The following is a 20,828-nucleotide window of genomic DNA, read 5'->3' on the forward strand; positions in this document are numbered from 1 at the left end:
CCTCTGAACAAGGCCACAAAGTGCTTAACAAAATCCATGGCAGAAAAATGAATGAACTAAAATAGAAGGCATTCAATTCACCTCAGTTTTAAGTGTAAAATTATAACATTTTAAGGTCAAAACCTTGAAATGTATAGAGAGACCCAACATGTCGAGGCCCTTGACTGATTCAGAGCAACTCAAGTGGCTTTTTCTTTACGTTTCACGACTTTCGCCGTCACCTACTTGTTTTTTTTTTTTTTTTTACTAAAGTGGAGGGAGAGCAAATAATATGTGATGTTTTGATTAAGTTTCCAAGACTAACTTTCTTAGATTTTAAATAACTCTGCCAATAGCGTGACATAATCCAATTTGCCACAACTGCAATTTCCCTGGGGTCACACAGTACACAATTAGCCTGGACACTGACATCAGATTGTGTGAGAATATTTAAATAAAATGATTTGCATTGGGCAGGGTGGAATCATTTCATTTCACTGAACAAAAACAATATAGTATGACCTGTATATAATGGACTTTATTACATATTACGAGGGTTATTTATAATAACTTGGCCCAAAGAAGGTCATAGAAGCAATTCAGTTGATAGGATATATTATATAATATATTTAAAATACTGCTCGGCTCAAAATAGTCTTATATCTTTACATTTGTCACCAAGCTGGACAAATAGGAAGTGGGTCAAACAGAAAGTGACAGGATTAGGGGCACTCCAGGTCATTATAGGTCAGAGAGGCCTATATGTGTAGGATAGATAGATAGATAGATAGATAGATAGATAGATAGATAGATAGATAGATAGATAGATAGATAGATAGATACTTAAATATATTAAAATGTACAGTTAAACTTATGATGATGATTATTATTATTACTATTGTAATATTCGTGATTTCAATAATTTGTTATTATTCTGACTATTTTATACATTGTTGTGTATTTACAATACATCACATTTTAAGTATCTGCAAAGTAAGCGCACTATGTGAATGGCTAAGTATTATACAGTGGCATAAAGTAGCCCCACACCATGTGCCGTATAGAAATGAATGGTGCTCGCCCACTGCTGTCTCCCCTGCAACCATCAAACCAACCACCTCTCCCTCTCTCTCTCGCTCTCTCTCTCTCTCGCTCTCTCTCTCTCTCTCTTTCTCTCTTTCTCTCTTTCTTCCTCTCTCTGGCACCGCGCGCGAGGCTTATGTGTCTACTGTACGGAGAGAGATAGGAAGGGGGGTGTCCACTCTGAGTGACGTCACCTCTCCCATGGCGTCACATTGACGTAGCGCATACCAGACGCTCTGTGGAGGCAGAGCCCACATAAATGCACTATTTGACTTTCTCCCCGAGCTCAGACGGAGCGCACATAAACAAAGTCGCGTTACAAACTCCCAACACTTTGCAAACCTCCCAGCAGCTCCGACGCGCTCGGCTCGCGGGAACGGACGCAGACACACTCCTCACACTCGGGAGTTTTTATTTTTATTATTACTTTTTATTTTTTTAATTTTCTATTTCATTTTTTTGGTCTACTTTAAGAAAGAAAAGTAAGAGGAAGAACTTTTTTTCTTGGCTGCCGATGCATCCTGTACGTCCCCAATATTACTTAAGAGTTTTTGTATTTACTGTAAATGTATCTTTCGACTCTTGGTGATTATTCTGGATGGGAATAGGATACTTCATGCGAGGTTATTGCCGCATGTAAAGACGGAACCGCTACAGCATACCAGTAAGTAACCTGTGAATGAATGAATCACTGATAACCTGCCTGTGTAGCGCACTTGTCATATCGCCATGAGAGGACTTTTACGCACAGCTCCGTGCGTAATTTAGGTTATATTACCTTCATTTTATGTCATTCCCGGTTTATATTCGGTTTGTGTTGGTCTGTTCAACTTGTAACCTGTTGATATGTCAGGCTCCGGCTCGCGTGGAGCTGCTCATATCGGATCCGCACGCGCGCGTGTGTGTGTGTGAGAGAGTTTCTGTTGCCACGAGCAAATGAAGCTGAAATTGAAATTTAATTTGGGCTGTGGAGGTATCATCGTATCCTTTATGGTTGTCATGGAAATTAGATGCCTCTCACTCACACAATGGACAGTGGAGTCAGACAGAAGCACTAATGGTCTGAGTGGATAGACGAACCTAAACCCAGACAGAAAGAGGCGAGTTAAAGCTCTTTTGCTTTCATGCCATGTGGAGGTTTTTTTGTCAGGTGTAGGATTTTTTGAGGTTATGTTGTGAATGAGTGGTTTATAAGTGTGACACTGTGTGTTTGTGGGGTAAAGTGGAATAGTGGGTGTGTTTGTGTTTATATGTCATGCCACTGACAGGCATATGACTCCTGACCCGTGTCGAAGTAAATCCTCCACATGTCCTGAAGCTGTCCTCTGACAATTTCCAATATTATCACTCACATCGTCTTTGTGAGGAAACGATTTCCACAAAACACATTTCACCAGAAAATACATCCAGTCTCTGAACCCCCTTCAAGTAGAAACATCTGGATCAGTTCTTTAACAGAGTCAGAGACTAATCCATGTATAATTTAAAAAAAACATCACTGCTGAGTTACGCTTGACCAGTAACTATCTGACTTTGCCTTTCGTTCTTTCACACACTCAGGTTTACGCATGCACGCAGGCACTTCTGACAGCTCCCCTCTCAGAGCTGATTTACAGTACTCACATATTTTTCCTGTCTCTTCTTTATGTCCCTCCTTTTCTCTGTCTCTGTTTGCTGGAACCCTCGCGCTGTCCGGCGTTATTGGTGCAAGGGGGCTTACCGGGGGCTACCGGCACTCCGGGGCGCGTGCTTTGCAGCTCTTATGTCGTTCTCTTGGTTACCGGTGCGCGCAGGGCCAGAGCCCCACACCGACCGACTCCGGCCTGAAAAGACAGCGAGGGGGAACCGTTTGTTCATTAAAAAAGTAGACTGAATGTCTCACTTTACAGAAACATGTCCGTTTATTTACAAATGGATATGACTTTTTAACCCTTCACAAAGGTAAAGACAAGAGCGCACAATTACCCTCCTAATAAAGTTTACAGTGAGGCTGTTTTGGCTTGAATCAAAACATGATCTCATATCTGTGGCTGGTTTTTTTTTTAGGCCACAACACAGAATTAAATTATGGCTCAACTTTTCCAAATCAACCCTAATCAAATACGTGTTACACAGCCTTGTTTGTTTACTCTGGGTTGTCTTCTTCAATTCAACATCTTTAAAATGTCCTGAGAGATATTCAGTTTGAGTGTCATAACCTGACCAAAGAACCACGAGAAGAATTGGTAAAGGTTCCTCTCGGAAAAAGGTCTGTAGGTCCGGAAAAGTGCTTCACAAAGTGGACGAGTGTGGTGTGTTGACACAAAGACAGGAGATGATGGCTGCAGGTGACTGTCTATGAGGGCTGCAGCTTGTCAACAGATACTATTGAGATGCATACGGGGAGATGTGCTCTCCCGGCTCCCAGAGGGTCTGTGTGCGTCTGAAAAAAAAAGACACACAGTTGTGTTTATGAGAGAGTGTGTGTGACAGAAAGGGGGCGCTCTGGGCCTTGAAATCCACCGGCCGCTGTGCGCCCTGCTGCATTGTGAGGGAGTTGGAGGTGCGCGGCACACAGGAATCCGCCGGTCTGGTTTCGGGTCCGACTCTGCAAAAACTTCCACATTTCTCCCTCTTCCTCTGGATGAACCCTGCGCAGCCGAACACGGCGCTGATCAGAAGGAAGAGAAGCGATGGGCTGCAGGACGCACTGGCACAGACTGCTTTTATAAAAGTTATCACTCTTGTAGGTCTGTATTTGTAGGCGTTACGGTCTATAGTGTTTTGAATTTCTCTTTTGCAGCACAAAATTAAAATTATAATAATAACGGAGTGATGCTTAGTGTCAGACAGAAACCTATCACCCACGTAAGTGCAAGTCTTGAAATGAGCATAAAGTCCTCAGTTGTGGTTCTGAATATTCTCTTTGCAGAATGGATTCATAGTCATCTCTGATGCTCCGGTTAATTATTTTTATTGATAAATGTCTAAAGGCTCCTATTTCGCTTCAATAGAATAATGTCAGTCAGTTATAACATTTCGGTCTAACAACATCTGGTTCTGTCAAAGTACTTCTTTTTTTATTCTGTTTCTTTTCATCCGATTCGCTGACTTCATCTGTCAGATTATATATATTTTTTTATGTGTAATTGTCTCCTTAGTGTTAAGTGAAATTGTTGGTTATTCTTTTTAAATTGTGGAAACATTTCTCTGAGTTCAGGTATTTTGCGGGTTTGTGGATGTTGTGCAGTTAGTCCTCTCAGAGAATGCGCAAACTTAAGTTTTGGGAAGCATCGCGAAGACAGGATTTCTAGTTATTAAAATACTAAAACATCTGTATAATTTACCGTTAAGTGTGTGTGTGTGTGTGTGTGTGTGTGTGTGTGTGTGTGTGTGTGTGTGTGTGTGTGTGTGTGTGCGTGTGCGTGTGTGTGTGTGATGATCGCTGTAGTGGCGGTGACGATTCTCTTTTATTCAGCCTGTCATCACAAAGATGTAACCCGGGCATCTCTCCTCCAGACACAGGTTCGGAAGAGCGCGCCCAGCCCAGCTCGGAGCACCGGCGATCGGACACATCCACCGCGACACCCGCCGAGCCCCACCCGCTCCAGGAGCCCTGTCCCGGCCGCAGCCACGCCACCCCTCAACCCCGGACACCCAGCACCATTCAGCGCGAAGCTCTTTCACCAGGTACAGTCCTTTCTTTCTTATGTCTTTCTTTCTTTCTGTCTTTCTTTCTTCACTTCACTTCACTTTATTTCTTTTTTTTTTTCAGAGTAACTTTTTAAGGCGCAGATCTCTTTTTGTGCAATTTTGTGGTGTGACATTTGGTGGTTTTATTGTACGAAAAATGCTTCATATTCCTAAAAACGACCAAAATTAAATCTCTAGATACCAGGATATAATTTAGTCTCTTTTGTCTTAGTTCAGATTTCAATTAAAAAACTTGCAGAAATAAGACACTCAAATATAGATATATATTCAACCTGAAGTCTCAGGTGGTGTCTTTGGTGTCTTTTTGGGGGCCACTGAATTCACACAATATTTTTTTCACGATTCACTGACCAAGAAAGAATTCCAAATAAAATCCTGTCTTTCTGTATTGATGTGTGCAACTTCATATTTTTATTTGTTAGATCTATGGCATTCTGACAATGAGCAGGCGCGCTCAGTTATTGGAACAGCTGCAGTTTGTCCAGTTGAAATGCACACCTCGAGGTTAGAGACTTTCCCTTCGCCTCACTCTGCTGCACCACCTGCGTCTGACTGCTTGGGTTGTCTGTCCCCTTGCTTAAACACGCACACGCACACACACACACACACACACACACACACACACACACACACACACACACACACACACACACACACACACACACACACACCACAAAGGCAATCTGGTGGTGGTGTTGGAGTGTGTGCAGACGGATTTTCTTGGGTGACACAAAAGTAAAGATGCTCCCCCGACACAGCTCTATTTGTATTAGTGTGTGTGTGTGTGTGTGTGTGTGTGTGTGTGTGTGTGTGTGTGTGTGTGTGTGTGTGTGTGTGTGCGTGTGTGTGGCGAGCTCCACATGTAAAGCACCGAGGAGGATGAGACCCAAGTGGTTTGACAGGTTCTACCCGGGATCAGAGCGCATGTTGTTGGCGCAGGGAGCCTATGCAGGTTCATGTTTACATCTAGAACATCATTTTAGCGTGCGTGTACGTGCTCGCGTGTGTATTTATGCGCGATGATCAGAGGCTTCTCTCTTCACCTGACCCACACACACTGACAACATTATAATCCTCACACAGTTTATATTGTGTGCAGTCTATTTGCTTAACACCATTCTTTGCTCTCTCTCTCACTGTCTTACACAAACTCAACTTAAACCCTGTTGTATCTCTGCACACGCACGCTCTCACACACGCACAGAGATCACACAAAGTCCGCACTGTGGTCTCCTCTCCTCCTCTCACAGTTCATTTCTCTCTTCTTCTTCTTCTTCCCCTGATGCCTAATCGGTTGCAAAACTATTTAAGTAGGCTGCAGCCCAGAAATGCCCCATGACGCCCACAATGCTGCATGTGTGTTTTTTCCACGTGGGCTGAAGAGCTGGTCACTGGCTTCATGACGTCAAACACACGTAGGCCTGCAGCTTGACTCATATCCTCAGTTTAAAAAAAATATATTGCACCTAATTTTCCCTATTTCGACAATTATTTCTATAATGTGCTTAGTAATGAATTGCTATAGAAAATAATGTGGGTTTTATCCAGGGATTATTTTCACAATAGTTGGATTATTATATTTTATTCCACTTGGATATATCTACTCACAGGCAGAGAAATATCAATATAGAGAATATATTAATAGCTTATGTATAAATAAAGCAACACACGAGTGAGTGATTGAATGAAGAACTATGAGGGTCCCTGAGGAGTTTTTTTGTCTTTTACTCAGTTTAATGAAGGTTTTGAGTCATTCTTATGTTTTTTTCTTTCAGCCCCCACAGCCAAAACAGCTCCTCAGGTATTATTTAATTGTGATGGAGCGACTCAAATGAATGCGTCACTCAGTCTGATTTCCACTAGGAGTAACATTCATGTTAAGCATCTGACCTCAAACTAAAGCTTTTAGGCTATTTTAGGGGAAATGTGTTGTTGCCTGAAGTTTATTAGTAGAAGTTATTTAAATAAGAAAAACATGGGGGTTTATGAAGTTATAAGAGGACTATTATTTCGGAGCTGCTCATAAAAAATAATGGTCTGTAATTCCCTGCCGTGTGTGTGTGCGTGCGTGCGTGCGTGCGTGCGTGCGTGCGTGAGCGTGTGTGTGTGTGTGTGTGTGTGTGTGTGCGCTCTAACAACAGCAGGGGCGACATGTCCCGTATTTGACCAGACAAACATGACGCGCGAGGAGCACGGCCGATTACGGCAGAACGCGCGCATGCTGGGCGTCAATGGGAGCAGAGCAGTGTTGACAGTTCCCTGCGCGAGAGCCACGAGCAAACACCACAAACGCCATGGCTGCGATTAGCCCGCGCACACACACACACACACGCACATGCACACTCACACACATGCACGCAAATGCAGGTGGAGTGTAATACGTAAGGAGTTTGATAAGGAAAGACCATGTATTGGCCACCGCACACACATACACACTCTCTCTCTATCCCTGTCTCTCTCACACACACACACACACACACACACACACACACACACACACACACACACACACACACACACACACAAAGAGAGAGTATAGGCTGGTGGTCTGTTGTTCTGACTGTCAGAATTAAATCAAGGGGGGGGACATCAAGACATACTGACTGGCGTCTGCTGCAGTTAGAGGAAATATCTGTGTCTGCATTTACCAGTGTGTGTGTGTGTGTGCGTGTGCGTGCGTGTGTGTGTGTGTGTGTTCTTTTCATATGGTGCATGAGGACGCTTGTGCTTCAGGAAAAGAGTTCTGAACTGTATAATCAATGACCTTGTCCGGACCAGTAGACGTCGTGGGGACCAAAGCCGGGTCCAAAGTTAATTTCGGATGTCCATAGGTCAGGGCTAAGCTGTGAATTGTGGTTAGGTTAAGGTTAGTCATGGATTCGTCATGGTTAAGGTTCGGGATGAGGGTTTATTTATGTTGTCAACAATGAAGGAAAGTCCATGAATATAGTCCTAACAACGATAGCTGCACAAACCTCTGTTTGAGTGAGTGCGTGTGAATGTGTGTGTGTGTGTGTGTGTGTGTGTGTGTGTGTGTGTGTGTGTGTGTGTGTGTGTGTGTGTGTGTGTGTGTGTGTGTGTGTGTTGCAAAGCATCCAGCACCACCATGGGGTTCCATTAGTATTTAATGTTATCTCATCAGCGTTGCCATCTGACTATTAACCAGAGCCCACACACCCACACATACACGCACACAAACACAAACACACGGTATCTCACACACATACACACAAACCTGGACGGAATCTCCGCTTTGACCGCACTGCTCACCGGTGAACTACAGCTTCTCTAACGGAACTAACTGAGGAAGAATCAGCAGCGGCGGTTGTGGTTGAGTGTGTGTGTGTGTGTGTGTGTGTGTGTGTGTGTGTGTGTCTGTGTGTGTGTGTGTCTGTGTGTGTGTGTGTGTGTGTGTGTGTGTGTGTGTGTGTCTGTGTGTGTGTGTGTGTGTGTGTGTGTGTGTGTGTGTGTGTGTGTGTGTGTGTGTGTGTGTGTGTGTGTGTGTGTGTGTGCTCCAAATGTTTCAGCTCTACTCATTCAGCGAAGTGCAAGAAGTGTTAGTGTGTAGCAGGAAATTGGGTAAATGGCAGTAAATGGAAAAATTTGTTCAAAGCTCTTTTTTTTTTAAATCCCTTGAAAGGTGCATTCAGAAAACTTTTATAACATTGAACAATTTCTGATACTTCAAGAGCTGTAAAAAACTGCCTGTTCCAATAGAGCTGTGCTTTGTCATTCACTGTTTTAATGGTTGACCCTGTTTAGCACGACCTTTGTGTGCATGTGCTGCTAGAGGAGTCGATCCTGTAGACTGAGTGTAGGATTGCTCCTCGGCTGTGCATCAGTCCTGCTTCTCTGTTCAAATCAGTGTTTAACTAATATGTCATTAAACGCTCTTCTCTGACTAATGATTGTTGCCGAACAGCTGAAATTTCTACTAACACCATAAAAAGGCTTTTTGAATGAGATGTGGTTTGAATACATGTGGTCTGATGTGCCACGTATCTCTAACCTACGTGTGCTCTGTCTCCCTGGTAGACATGCCCTGTGTGCAGGCTCAGTACGGGCCCGCCCCTCCAGGCTCAGCCTACTCTGGCCAGTCCTTCAGTTACCAGGGCGACAGTTACAGCTCTGACCTCATGACCCCTGACTACACCAAGCTGGACCTGGGCGGTGGTGAGATCTCCGCCGCCGCCGCCACCACCTCCCTCCCCAGCTTCAACGTGTTTGTGGAGGGCAGCTACGAGCCCAAGTCTTCTTGCCTCTACCAGATGCCCCCACACCGGCCCACCATCAAAAAGGAGGAGGAGAGCTACCCGACCGCTCCGGCACTGGAGGCCATGTACTTTAAACAGTCCCCCCCCTCCACTCCCACCACTCCATCTCTGCCGCCCCAGCCTGGCACCTCCTTCTTGTGGGAGGAGCACTCCCTGGCCCCTCCGTCGCACTCCCACTCTTTGGGGTCCAGCCTGGAGACAGGCCCCCTCAAGTCTCCCCGTTTTCCACACTTCTACCAGCACTCACCGCCCCACAGTGGTGGCAGCATCGGTGGCTATGAGAGCCTGGGAGGAGGTCTGATTCGAACATCCTCCTCCTCCTCCTCCTCTTCATCCTCGGTCTCCCATCCTCATTGTCCACCCCTGGACCAGCCAATGTACCAGCTGCACCGTGGGGCCGGGGGCAGCAGCCTCGCCTTCCGATCCCTGGCTCTTGGGCCCTGTGGCCCCCTCCTGGGCGACAGCCTGCCCTCACCTCCCCCGCGTGGCCCTCAAGGTGAGGGCACCTGTGCAGTGTGTGGGGACAACGCGGCCTGCCAGCACTACGGCGTACGCACATGTGAGGGCTGCAAAGGCTTCTTCAAGGTAAAACTCCTTCAAAGCTTTTAAGTCATATGAGAGTGTTACTGCAAAAAGAGGCATTGTTACAATTCCAGGCTGTCATCTTTACTTTTAAAGACATCATCAAAGCTTGCCACTGCGTAAACAGTGACTGCAAATACAAAACTGTGAATCAGTGACTCTGTCCTTTCATGAGAAAGCTAAGTCTGGTTTTATATCAGTGGATCTTGTGGTTTTCTTATAAGACATGATCCCAGTATACCTCCTCTTCTGTTTGCCTTGAAGTATCCGCTCCTCTAGCTTCTAACATCTGTGCTCCCAGTCCCTCCAACAGACCCACAGGCATTTCCATAATTGATAATCTACCTTGAAATATTACCACGTATCCGTAAACTGACTGACGTGTTTCATTTGAAGCTGCATTTGCCTCACTCCCACTTTAGACCCTACTTGCTAAATCATCTTTTAAGTCATTATGAAAGCACAACATACCCACAGGGGTCGGCTCTCCCAGCAACCCTTGCATGGTCTGTGTGTGAGTGTGTGTGATTGCTTGTGTTGCGTGAGAACACGGAGTGGTAAAAGCACATATACTCTCTCAGACAACCAAGGAAAATCGCTCTCCACGCTTGGCACTCAGCTACGAAGAAATAAAGTATGATGAAAGTGCCGTGGAAAAGGAATCCTCCTCGAAATTAAATTTTCCTTTCAGCGACTTTGTAGTGAGTCAGTGACCACAAAATTGACCACAATTCACTGACATAACACTCGATATGACTCAGTTTGAAATTTGTTCAAATGATTCAGTCTAACACTTGTCATGTAGGTGTCTCACAGTCCCTGTTGCTGCATCACAGAGTTTAATGTCCCCAAGGAACTGTGTTTAATCAGACCGATTTTTCACATTAGACATGACAACAAACTTCTCCTGCACATGCAAGTGGTACAATACTTCAAGCACATTATAGTAAACTCAACCCCGGTATACTGAAGTAATTTCTTTGCACAGTTTTTGAATTATTATGCACACTTGTTAAGCATTCTATTTGTTGCATGAGACAAGAGAGGGGGAAATTAAGAGACAGCAAGAAGCCGGGTGCAAACACATGTGATTGAATAATGCCTCTGGTAGGTGGAAATGAATTATCCCTCTTTTCAATTAGTTTCACAATTTGTTTTTATTTAGTAATTAATGGGAGCAGCGTCTGGTGGCAGCAGGCCGCAGGCTGTCTGCTTGCTGTATAGCGCTTAGCAGCCAAACAGCCTGTCAAACCTCACTATGTTTCCTTTACACACATGCAGATGCAGCCAACCATGCACACAACCACACATGCACATATAGAAAAACATGTTTGTGCATACAGTGTCGAGTGCATGTTTTTCACTCTGTTGTACAGGATGTAACAGCAGAAGCACACACTTTTCTTTCCATATTCATATTATCACCTCCATTATCCTGATAGTTTTATTGTCCCCTAAAAAAGTTTTTCCTGGTTATATAATTGAATTATTCTTGAATAGTTATTACACATTAAACCATAACGGAGGTTTTTTGTAATTTATTTTAATTTCATTAGTGCAATTTGAAGCACATTTTCACTGTGAATTAAGGACAGCTCCTAAACAAGAAGTTCACTTTTTTATTATTGATTAATTATTTTTGGCAGAATAATGTGTTCCATTCACATGCTTCCCATTAATATAGTGAACCTTTTCATAAATAAAAAAATGTTTTTTTTAAATAAAAAACTGGAAGTCGACCTTCAGTACAATACAAGCATTATGAAAGAAACAACTCTAGCTGTGGTTTTGTTGGTTAAAATACATGGTCAGTTCAGTTCAGTTCATTGCTGTGTGGATATTGTTGTTATTTGTTGTGAGAAGACACAATTATATTCATTCATGACAAAAACTCTCACAAGATAAACATCCATTTGCATGTGCACACATGTGCATGTCTTACCTGTATCATTTTTTATAGAAATGAATTCTTCATTATCCCATAAATAAAATAATAAAACCATCTCAAAATACCGTTACACATTTTTCTACACAAACCATCACTTTCTCTGCAGACAGAGAGTGAGTCTGATGAACAAGCAGAAGAGAAGAGTAGAGGAGACAGCGAGAGGAGGAGGGGGAGCAAAGTCCCTAAAGGCTTTTAATTTAAGCCACGGCCATTAGCACATGTTACATGTCAAGAATCTGCCTCTGCATGCCTCCGTCCAGCCCCACAGCACCCGCAGCATGTGAGCCTCTGGAAGCCAGTGTTCATTTGTGAATGTGCTTTAAGTGCACATAAGTCATGCCTCAATTCGGACTCTTTTACCCACACAAACAATACTGCCGCCCTAAGGTTTGAGTTTCTGATAGCAAGCAAATTTTTACAAATGTCGTACTTTGTCCCCGTATAGTGAGATTAAGCAGATAACCCTAACCCTCATGTTATCTGTACAGGACACATAATTCAACAAAAAAAAAGTTTACTCCACATTCCAGCACACCCGCTCATCGACTGCCCTAAATAGAAAGATCCACAGATTTGATAATCATATTGGGATAATTGGATCTGTGTGTGTGTGTGTGTGTGTGTGTGTGTGTGTGTGAGTGTGTGTGTGCCCCCCCCCCCGCACATATATAGAGGCAGCCCATTGATGAGTATCAGAGACGGATGAGTTACAATATCAGCCCTGATATGTGGCGTCTCTGTTGAGATGCCAGTGCTCCACGTCGCCTATTAGAAAGCAAAGTCACAGGACACACGCAGCCGAGTGGAGGGAGACAGGGCAGGAGGAGACAGCAGGAGACACACACCAGCACTTTGCAGGCCCAGCTTAATTTATCTTTAATTGATCATCTCAAACTCAGGCCTTTCTTGGAGCCAGCTAAAAAATTAGGCCCCGGGGTCACTGAGGGAAGAGCTTCTTCCTAGATCAACCACCTGGGTCAACTGCATCACCACCCTCGGGATGCTGAAGGGAAAAACCCAACTCTTAGTGCAAAACATGGAGAGAATCGTAAATCCAAACCTCAAAGTGTCACTAAGTTGAGAGAGCTCAAGTGCGTTGATGTCACCGTGCAGCTGGACAACTTGTACAGAAAATAAAGACAGTGTTAATGTCTAAACTTTGCGTTGGCCTGGCTGCACACTTGTAAAGGTGCAAATTAATGCTCGCATGACTCATGCAGCCTTATGTTCAGTTCGGACTCTCCTACTAAACGGATGTTATTTTTCCACTCAACCACATTAATGACCATAACCAACTTATCCCCGCGCGCACGGGTCACTGACCACTGAGGGGACGAGTGGAGGACATTCACAGTGATCTGCGGCGCCATGGCAACCACTCTCATCCGGCGCTGGCGACCATTACGCGCCAGTTCCGCGCTCGCGCCGGAGCATATGAAATAATTGGTGTGTTATTGGTCTCCCGGGGGCGCGGGCATGTGTGGCGCGAGGGGTTCCTAATTGGATTTATTTGTTTTGATGTGTTTTAGCGGCGCTAAAGAAGAGGGGAGGCCACGACACTTTGCGCGGGTTTACCGTTTGTTTGCTCTATAGTTTGCTCGGGTCCTGTAGTTACTGTAGTGGAGTCTGCACAGCTTGACAGGGAGAGTGAGTGGAGTGCACATGGAGTTATTGTGTGGACTCCAGGCAGAGGCGTGCCCAAGAGTGTTCACATGCCTCAGGGGGCCTCACCTGGGACATGAAGTGAGAGCAGGCTATAGTCTGTGGTTAGTTTGCATCAGCGGTAATTACTCCTGCTTACTTTACTTTAAATAGACTCACCCTGCACCATCTCACTCGGCGCTGTATGAAACTGAAGTTCAGTGACTGACTAAGAAAATCACCCACTTCTAATTCTCCTCGGGGAACTGTAAGTTGAGTGATTGCGCGCGGGCACGTTCGGCCATTCTCCAGCATTTATGTTATTATTATTATTATTGTCCCCTGTCCACGCGCGGCGGGAGCGCACCCGGCTCCCACGTGGACCGTTTCTGGTTTCATCTTAATAAGGTCAGTAATAATCGCGGGAGCCAGTCAAGGAGAAAACAGCTCCCGCGGGGCCCATTGAGAAGAGGCGCGATGCGCGTGGGCCCGGAGGTGCCACGAGCTGACCCGCGAGCTTCACAAACTATCTGATCACGCAGCTCGTGCTGCCGCCCCCCCGCCGACCCCCCTTCGCTGTCTCGCGGGACCCGCCTCGGCACGCCACGCCACGCGCTCGGTCCCCATTGTCAACTCGGGCGCTAATAAAATTGTCCCTCCTGCAGGCGAGTCTTGTTGGAAAATTAATTTTATCTAATTATACTGATGTCACCGCCGCCTTTCAGCGCGTAATTAAAATCTGACCTGCGAGCCTCCGCTTTCATTCTTTGATGGGGAGGCAGGAAAAAAAGCTGAAATTGAATTAGACAAATCAAATATTAGGTGGATGATTGTGTTTGGAGGCTGATTATCGGTTTGCATGTTTCCTCTCTCTCTCTCTGCAGCGCACCGTGCAGAAAAACGCCAAGTATGTGTGTCTGGCCAGTAAGAACTGTCCTGTGGACAAGAGGAGGCGCAACCGCTGCCAGTACTGCCGCTTCCAGAAGTGTCTCAGTGTGGGCATGGTGAAGGAAGGTAGGAGAGCGCGCGCGCACACACACACACACACACACACACACACACACACACACACACACACACACACACACACACACACACACACACACACACCTGATGCACCTATTGGCATATATCAGCAAGGTTGCATATTTCAGCCAAATGAATTTCACAGCCTACAGTGGCCTTCAGGTAATATACAGTTGCAGAAGTGAAAGACCCCCCTCTAGAGCAGGGTTTAATTTGTCCATTCTGGGCTACCATAGAAATACAACATGGCAGACTTCGTGGAAGAGGACCCACTCCTGTTGATATAAAGGGCTCACAAGGTTACGAAAACACAGTGATTCTTAGTTTCATGTGATTATATACTAATGAAAACATGATCAGATATAATATTACTGCTGATGGATCTTCATAAATACCACAAACTGGACCTTTAAATGAAACACACACAAACCAGGGCGCCGCAGCGGATATCTGACTTCCAGTCCATGAAGTTTGTCTGTGCAATTAGGGTTTAATAGGCTCTAATGACCAGGCCTGTGGCGGCATCACACACATCCATGCAGAACTAACTCCCTTCTCCAGTGGAGGAAGCAAAAAGGAAAATACACGATAACAATAAGTACCCATCATCTTTGAAACATCTCAATCTGGGCTTGTTTCAAAGCTTGGACAGAGAAAAGGTGACCAACCTGCTCAAATATTCTCACACGCTCCATGTTTCCATTGTGTCATCGGACTTTCTGCACGTAGATGTTTTTGGTTATATGTAAAATCAGCATCATGCAGCACTAATGTGTTTGAGGTCTCTCACCTGTCACATGCCAGGCAATATATTCACACACAGACATAAACACAAACAACCCCACACAGACACACATGCTTCTATTTCCCATGAACACAGGTCTGCAGACCTTGGAATAGCTTCACTGCCATCTGCTGGCTGGTAGCCTTCTGTGTATGAATTGTGGGAATGTTTGGGAGCTCCTGAGGAACAGAGCTTCCTCAAATTCCACTGACCAAAAAAAAAGGGATAAGAAACCATTCAGTAGCTAGAAGTTCAGCTTAGGCTGAAGAACCTCGTCATTATTGCCTCTTGACCTCGATCCTCTCTGGTTCACAGTGGTGCGCACTGATAGCTTGAAGGGGCGCCGAGGCCGTCTTCCTTCCAAACCAAAGAGCCCCCTGCAGACAGAAGCGTCTCCACCCTCTCCACCCCTCAGCCTGCTCTCCGCTCTGCTCAGGGCTTATTCCCACTGCACGCCTCGTGACTTCGACTACAGCCAGGTACCCCCCCTCCCAACACCCACAATGTTTCATTCCACTTACACAAATACATTCATGATTTCACTGAGAAATAAAGCTTTGGAATTAATTTCTCTCCTCTTTCTCCGTGTGCCACAGTTCAGTGCTGCCGACCCTCCCTCCTCCTCCTCAGACGCAGAGCACATCCAGCTCTTCTACAGGCTGCTCACCATCTCGATGGAGACCACGAGGTGCTGGGCCGACCGGCTGCCCGGCTTCTCCGAGCTCCAGCGTGACGATCAGAACCTGCTCATAGACTCTGCCTTCCTGGAGCTGTTCGTCCTGAGACTGGCTCACAGGTAAGAGGCCAGAGAGATTCAGTTTCATACCAGAACAACACAGCACAGTGATGTGATGGATGAGAACTTGTGTACACACACACATCTGAGGGTTTTGGATCACTTCAAATCAAACCTTTGACTGCTTCATCAACTTAAGCTCATTTGGCATCTCATGTTGTGTTATGGACAGCAGGCAGTGGATGTGGTCTGCCATCACAGCACAGTGTGTAACTGTGCTGGCAAAGCTGCGTGCTGATGTGTTGGTGTATCTCCAGAGTAGGAGGAGTGGATCTGAGTAATCGCCATATGAACGAAATTATGAATGGAGTCTGTAGCTATGACAGCAGCTACTCCCACAGAGTTCCGCTCCGCTCGTCTGATATCTGACGCACAGAGAGCTCTGTGTGCGTTCTGCAGTCTGAAACTGTGCTCACATTGTGAACTGTGAATTGACAGGATCAATTCCATCTGAAAGGTAGTCAGCTGAGACACTGAAAAGGGCGGTTATGGAAGGAAATACATATTCAATTCAGCTGACTGATAAGAAAAAGGGTGGGGGGTCAGCTTCGTTTACCTCACGCGTCCTGGGATGTGTGTGTGTGTGGGAAAAGCATGTGTGTACGTGTGTGTGTGTGTCTCACTCGTGGATACCTGTGGTGCCATTATGACTGCCCCGACCCATCTCAGCTCCAGGATCGCCCTGGGTTACCGGCCTGCTCTTGTAAGGCATGTGGCTGGTTAAATTTATAGGCCGGAGGGGGGGTCGGGCTACAAGCTCATCCTTTTGTCTGCACTGTTGTCTAAGGCAGAAACCAACACAGTCAGACACACAAGTGCACTTACTCACACACACACTCACTCACTGATGATGTAGAGTCCCAACTTTCTCTCCTCTTCCCAATGTAGGTCCAGGTGCAGGGTGGGCAGAGGATGGGTGGTGGCATCACAGTCCCAGCAGGAGGGGGATCAGGCTGGGACTCTGACTCACATTAAATGGTGGACTCATAGGGGCCTGTATCAAACACACTCATAATCACACACACACACACACACACTGCTCATGTTCCCATCAGCCAAACTCCCACGGCACAGCGGAAAAGACACAAACACGGCACTGTCTTACTCTCTCCCTGTTCCGTGAGAGAGAAAAGAAAAACGACGTGGCCCACACTGCGCTATCTCGACGTCGACGGAGCCCTGCATTGACCCCACACTGAACTCAGATGCCTCGCGAACCCCCACCGCAAGTGCATATCTGTATGCCTGTGAGTTTGTGTGTGTGTGCGTGTCTGTGTGTGCTCAGTGTGTGTAGAGTAAATTTGCTCCGCTCTTCTGGGCCGGCATTGCTGTAAGCACCCCGTTACCAAACAGTTTCTGTGGTTATTGGTTGATTGCCGTGGTGACAGCGTAGTCAGGGGTGAGTGGAATGTGTGGCAGTCATCCAGCGGTGTGTGTGCGTGCGTGTGTGTGCACATCTGCTGGACTGCTTGTCTGCCAGCCTGTCTCGAAAGCTCTGCTCATAATCAGACAAGGGTCAAATTATTGAGAAATGACACTTGACATTGTTCTTAACCCGTGTTCTCTACTTGGTGGCTTTATTTTCTGCTTTGCTTTACAACGCAGACATTGTCAACCAAGAATCACAGACAGTGAATTTGCTTCATCCTTTAATTCTGTTACATGGTCGGTCGCTCTTAAGACGTTGTTAACTATTTCACAAATTAAATTAAATAAGACAAATTCATCCCATCATTCAAATGCATTATGCTGCATGTCGTAAAATGTTACATCAGAGGGAAATGTTTTAGAAACAAGCAAAAGAAAAAGGATTTATTTTTCAAAATGGAAAAAATTGCAACTGTATAATTGATGCAATACTTTAATTTTGTTCAATATACAGAAACTATACAACACAATCAGGTCAGACAATATACAGTAAGAATACATACAGGGACTACGATATATTACACATTATAATAAATAGTGTAAAAGGTTATTCTATATACAAGGTGGTTGTCAAGCGTGCAGGTGTGTATCTGAAGGAGGCTGGCTTGAATCTCAGCCTGGAAGCGACGACACGGAGAGTGAGATAGAAAAAGAAATTCATCTTTCAATTCTCCTCAGTGACAGAGGATGGATCCGTCCCATCCTTCTGCCTCCTCTCCATGAGTGAACCTCTCTCCTCCCTCTGCTTTCACTTCTCTCTCCCCCGTCTCTCACTCATGGATCAACATTTTGGTCCTGATAGCTATATTTGTACGGCTGACGGAACCCATGATGTGCGAGCATCTGCGTGCGTGTGTTGTGCCGAGAGTGGGTGGAGTAGCCCTTTTAAACCGTAGTGAGGATAATTGGACACAAATGGCATTTCATCTTCTCCTCATAACTGCTAAACCAATGTTTGTGCAGGGTGTAATTTGAGGCTTCCCTCTCTTTAACCCCCCTCGTTTCCCCTCCTTTCTCTCGCTATTCTCACCATCAGCTGTTTTCCAGCCACCCACGTCAGCCGCCCTCGCCTTTGTCCTGCATATTCAATCTGTCTTATCTTCGCGCAGGCCTTTGTCTTGTTGAGATCCTCCAACTAAACACTGTACCAGCCCTCTGAAGAAAGCCACGCTCTTTAATAAGGACCAGTCGTAGCCCTCCCTCACTCGCTGCTTGTTCTCTCTCCCTCTCTGCTCGATGGTGAAGGAGTGGGATGTTGTGTGTCGTGAGTAGCTGATGGTTAAATGCATCCGAGAAGCCTTTTCATTTCCTCATTAAGGCTTTGTGTTTCCACTGCACACCGCAGCCTGGGCACATTAAAGCCGTAACAGTTTACCTATCTGCAAATACACACACACACACACAGAGCAGCCCTCTGCCCTAACCCTTCACCCCGCCCTGCCGAAAAGGAAACAGGAATGTTTTAAAATGCTATAATTTGGAAAACGCAACCTTAATCAGCCGCATGCCTGTGTTTGATGTGTGTCCCACTTGTGTGTGAGTGTGCGTGCTGCCAGGTTTTCTCATTGTTTTATTGTAATTGTTTCCTTGCCCCTGTATCTGCAGCCATATTTACAATACATGAGGGAAAATGCGGCATTTCATTGGAAGCGAGATCTAACCAGAGTCTTTTCCCTTTTCTCTCTGTTTCCCAGGTCAGTGTTGTCAGAGGACAAACTTGTGTTCTGTAATGGCTTGGTGCTGCACAGGTTCCAGTGCCTTCGTGGGTTCGGAGAGTGGCTGGACTCCGTCCGGGATTTCTCCAACCACCTACAGAGCCTAAACCTGGACGCCTCTGCCTTCTCCTGCCTGGCCGCCCTGGTACTGCTCACAGGTAAAAAACACAAGCCGGTGATGTCGATTTTCAAAATCTCAAAATGACCGTCAGGAGAAAGCGGCATTTTAAAAAGCAGTTTGTTTTCTAAGTCTTTAAAGGTGTCTTGCCATGAGGCTCACAGCTGCCCCTTGCTATACAGACAAACACTGTCAATCAAGCGGATTTTACATAAATACACTGATACAAATCTACACACACACACACACACACACACACACACACACACACACACACACACACACACACACACACACACACACACACCATCCTTTGTCCAGAGCTTTGTCTGTGGCTGATTCAATGTGACAGTGATCAGGTGGATACGTCCACTAACGTCACACATACACTCAAAAACACACATGTGCATCCGTGTTCTCACACATCCCTGCCTGAAACCAGAACCTGATACCCAGAAGCACCTGCTGCACCTGCCACGCACCTGGCCCACTCTCTAATCAGTGTGCATGTGTGAAAAATGGAGGGAGAGTCACGGCGTTCTCTGGGAACACACACCTGAGACGCAAGAGAGGAGACAACAGTTGAGTTGTCAGTACGTTTCATTACCAATGCATTAGAAACAGCCAATTACATATGAAGCCCAAGGTGACGCCATTGCAATTAAGTGTTCACATTTCAGTTTTTACACCTTCACGTCAGAGTCTGTGTAATCTGTACATAAACCTGTAATGGGTAGAATACCCCTCCCCCCACGCTCAGCCTCCCTACCTCACCCCCCCCCCGTCCACCTCCTCTTCCTCCACCTCCTCTCCCTCCGTCTAAGCCCTCCAACCCCGTCCTCACTCTCTGGGGGAGCACTTAACTCTGTGCCTGATCGACCAGCCCACCGTGGAGCACAGCTCCGGAATGGCGTCTGCGCTGTTCTCAGTGGCACTCTGCCACCTCGGCAAAGCACACAGGCCCACTACCACAACAGAGCCGCCAGAGTCACCAGGCTATCGACTGCTTCAGAGTGGCCTGTGCAGAAAGGCAACCATCGATCCCTCCCCAGGAGCTCGCACACACAGAGAAAGATGGGATAGGGAGAGCGAAGAGAGAGAGTGTGTGAGAGGTCTGAAAGCTGCGGTGAAAGGAGGGCTGGAGTGACTCTGCAGCCGCAAACACAGAAACAAACAAAAGAATCACATAAACAAACAATAAATAGGCTTCGGATAATGGATACCTCAAAGTGAGCCTGGTCTCACTGACAGCCTCCCTGCAGCACAGCTTGCGTGTGTGTGTGTGTGTGTGTCTGTGTGTGTGTGTGGGGGGGGGCTGGACACCCTGTTCTCTACAGAATGAGTTAGTGTCACATTAAGCTTGGTACGGGTGCCACTGGAGTTGCTATGGGCAGCAGTGTGTGTGTGTTTGTGTATGTGTGTAAGCGTGTGTGTATGTGTGCGGATGTGTCTCTAATTTCATTTGGCTGCTCACAGGGTCGAATAATTTGCTAATTGTTGTGCACTGTTGTATCTGTCAGTGTCTTAAATTGCAGGGACTATTTGTGTGTCTGGTAGATATGTATGGTTTGTGTGTGTGTGGGGGGGGGAGGGGGGGAGAGAGAGAGAGAGAGAGAGAGAGAGAGAGAGAGAGAGAGAGAGAGAGAAAGAGAGAGAGAGAGAGAGTGTGCATATAAACAGTGTACAGGGGGCTTATTAGGTTAGACTGTGTATTGATCTGTAGTGAGTGCGACAGGTTAAGGCCTGTTAGGACCATGAGCC

General features: G+C 46.0%; 1 protein-coding gene across 4 annotated transcripts in view; it reads left to right on the forward strand.

Annotated features, from left to right (window-relative positions):
- Positions 1 to 1,265: 1,265 nt before the first annotated feature.
- The window catches only part of nr4a3 (nuclear receptor subfamily 4, group A, member 3), a 21,578-nt gene continuing 2,015 nt past the window's right edge, over positions 1,266 to 20,828 (forward strand). Inside the window, exons 1-9 of one of the 4 annotated variants that reach the window (XR_004616573.1) lie at positions 1,792 to 3,791; positions 4,561 to 4,731; positions 8,791 to 9,614; positions 14,085 to 14,214; positions 15,326 to 15,489; positions 15,607 to 15,806; positions 18,929 to 19,185; positions 19,250 to 19,300; positions 19,351 to 19,441. Coding sequence is in view for 3 of the 4 variants with exons in the window: in XM_034611896.1 (XP_034467787.1) it covers positions 3,686 to 3,791; positions 4,561 to 4,731; positions 8,791 to 9,614; positions 14,085 to 14,214; positions 15,326 to 15,489; positions 15,607 to 15,806; positions 18,929 to 19,107 (1,774 nt within the window). In the remaining variant the exon portion in view is untranslated. Of the gene's footprint in view, positions 1,727 to 1,791; positions 3,792 to 4,560; positions 4,732 to 5,177; positions 5,260 to 8,790; positions 9,615 to 14,084; positions 14,215 to 15,325; positions 15,490 to 15,606; positions 15,807 to 18,928; positions 19,186 to 19,249; positions 19,301 to 19,350; positions 19,442 to 20,828 lie in introns of those variants that run through there. The other 3 variants (XM_034611897.1, XM_034611898.1, XM_034611896.1) reach the window with 3 other exon arrangements.

The sequence above is a fragment of the Hippoglossus hippoglossus genome, chromosome 16 (assembly GCF_009819705.1).
Source record: "Hippoglossus hippoglossus isolate fHipHip1 chromosome 16, fHipHip1.pri, whole genome shotgun sequence".
NCBI lineage: Eukaryota > Metazoa > Chordata > Actinopteri > Pleuronectiformes > Pleuronectidae > Hippoglossus > Hippoglossus hippoglossus.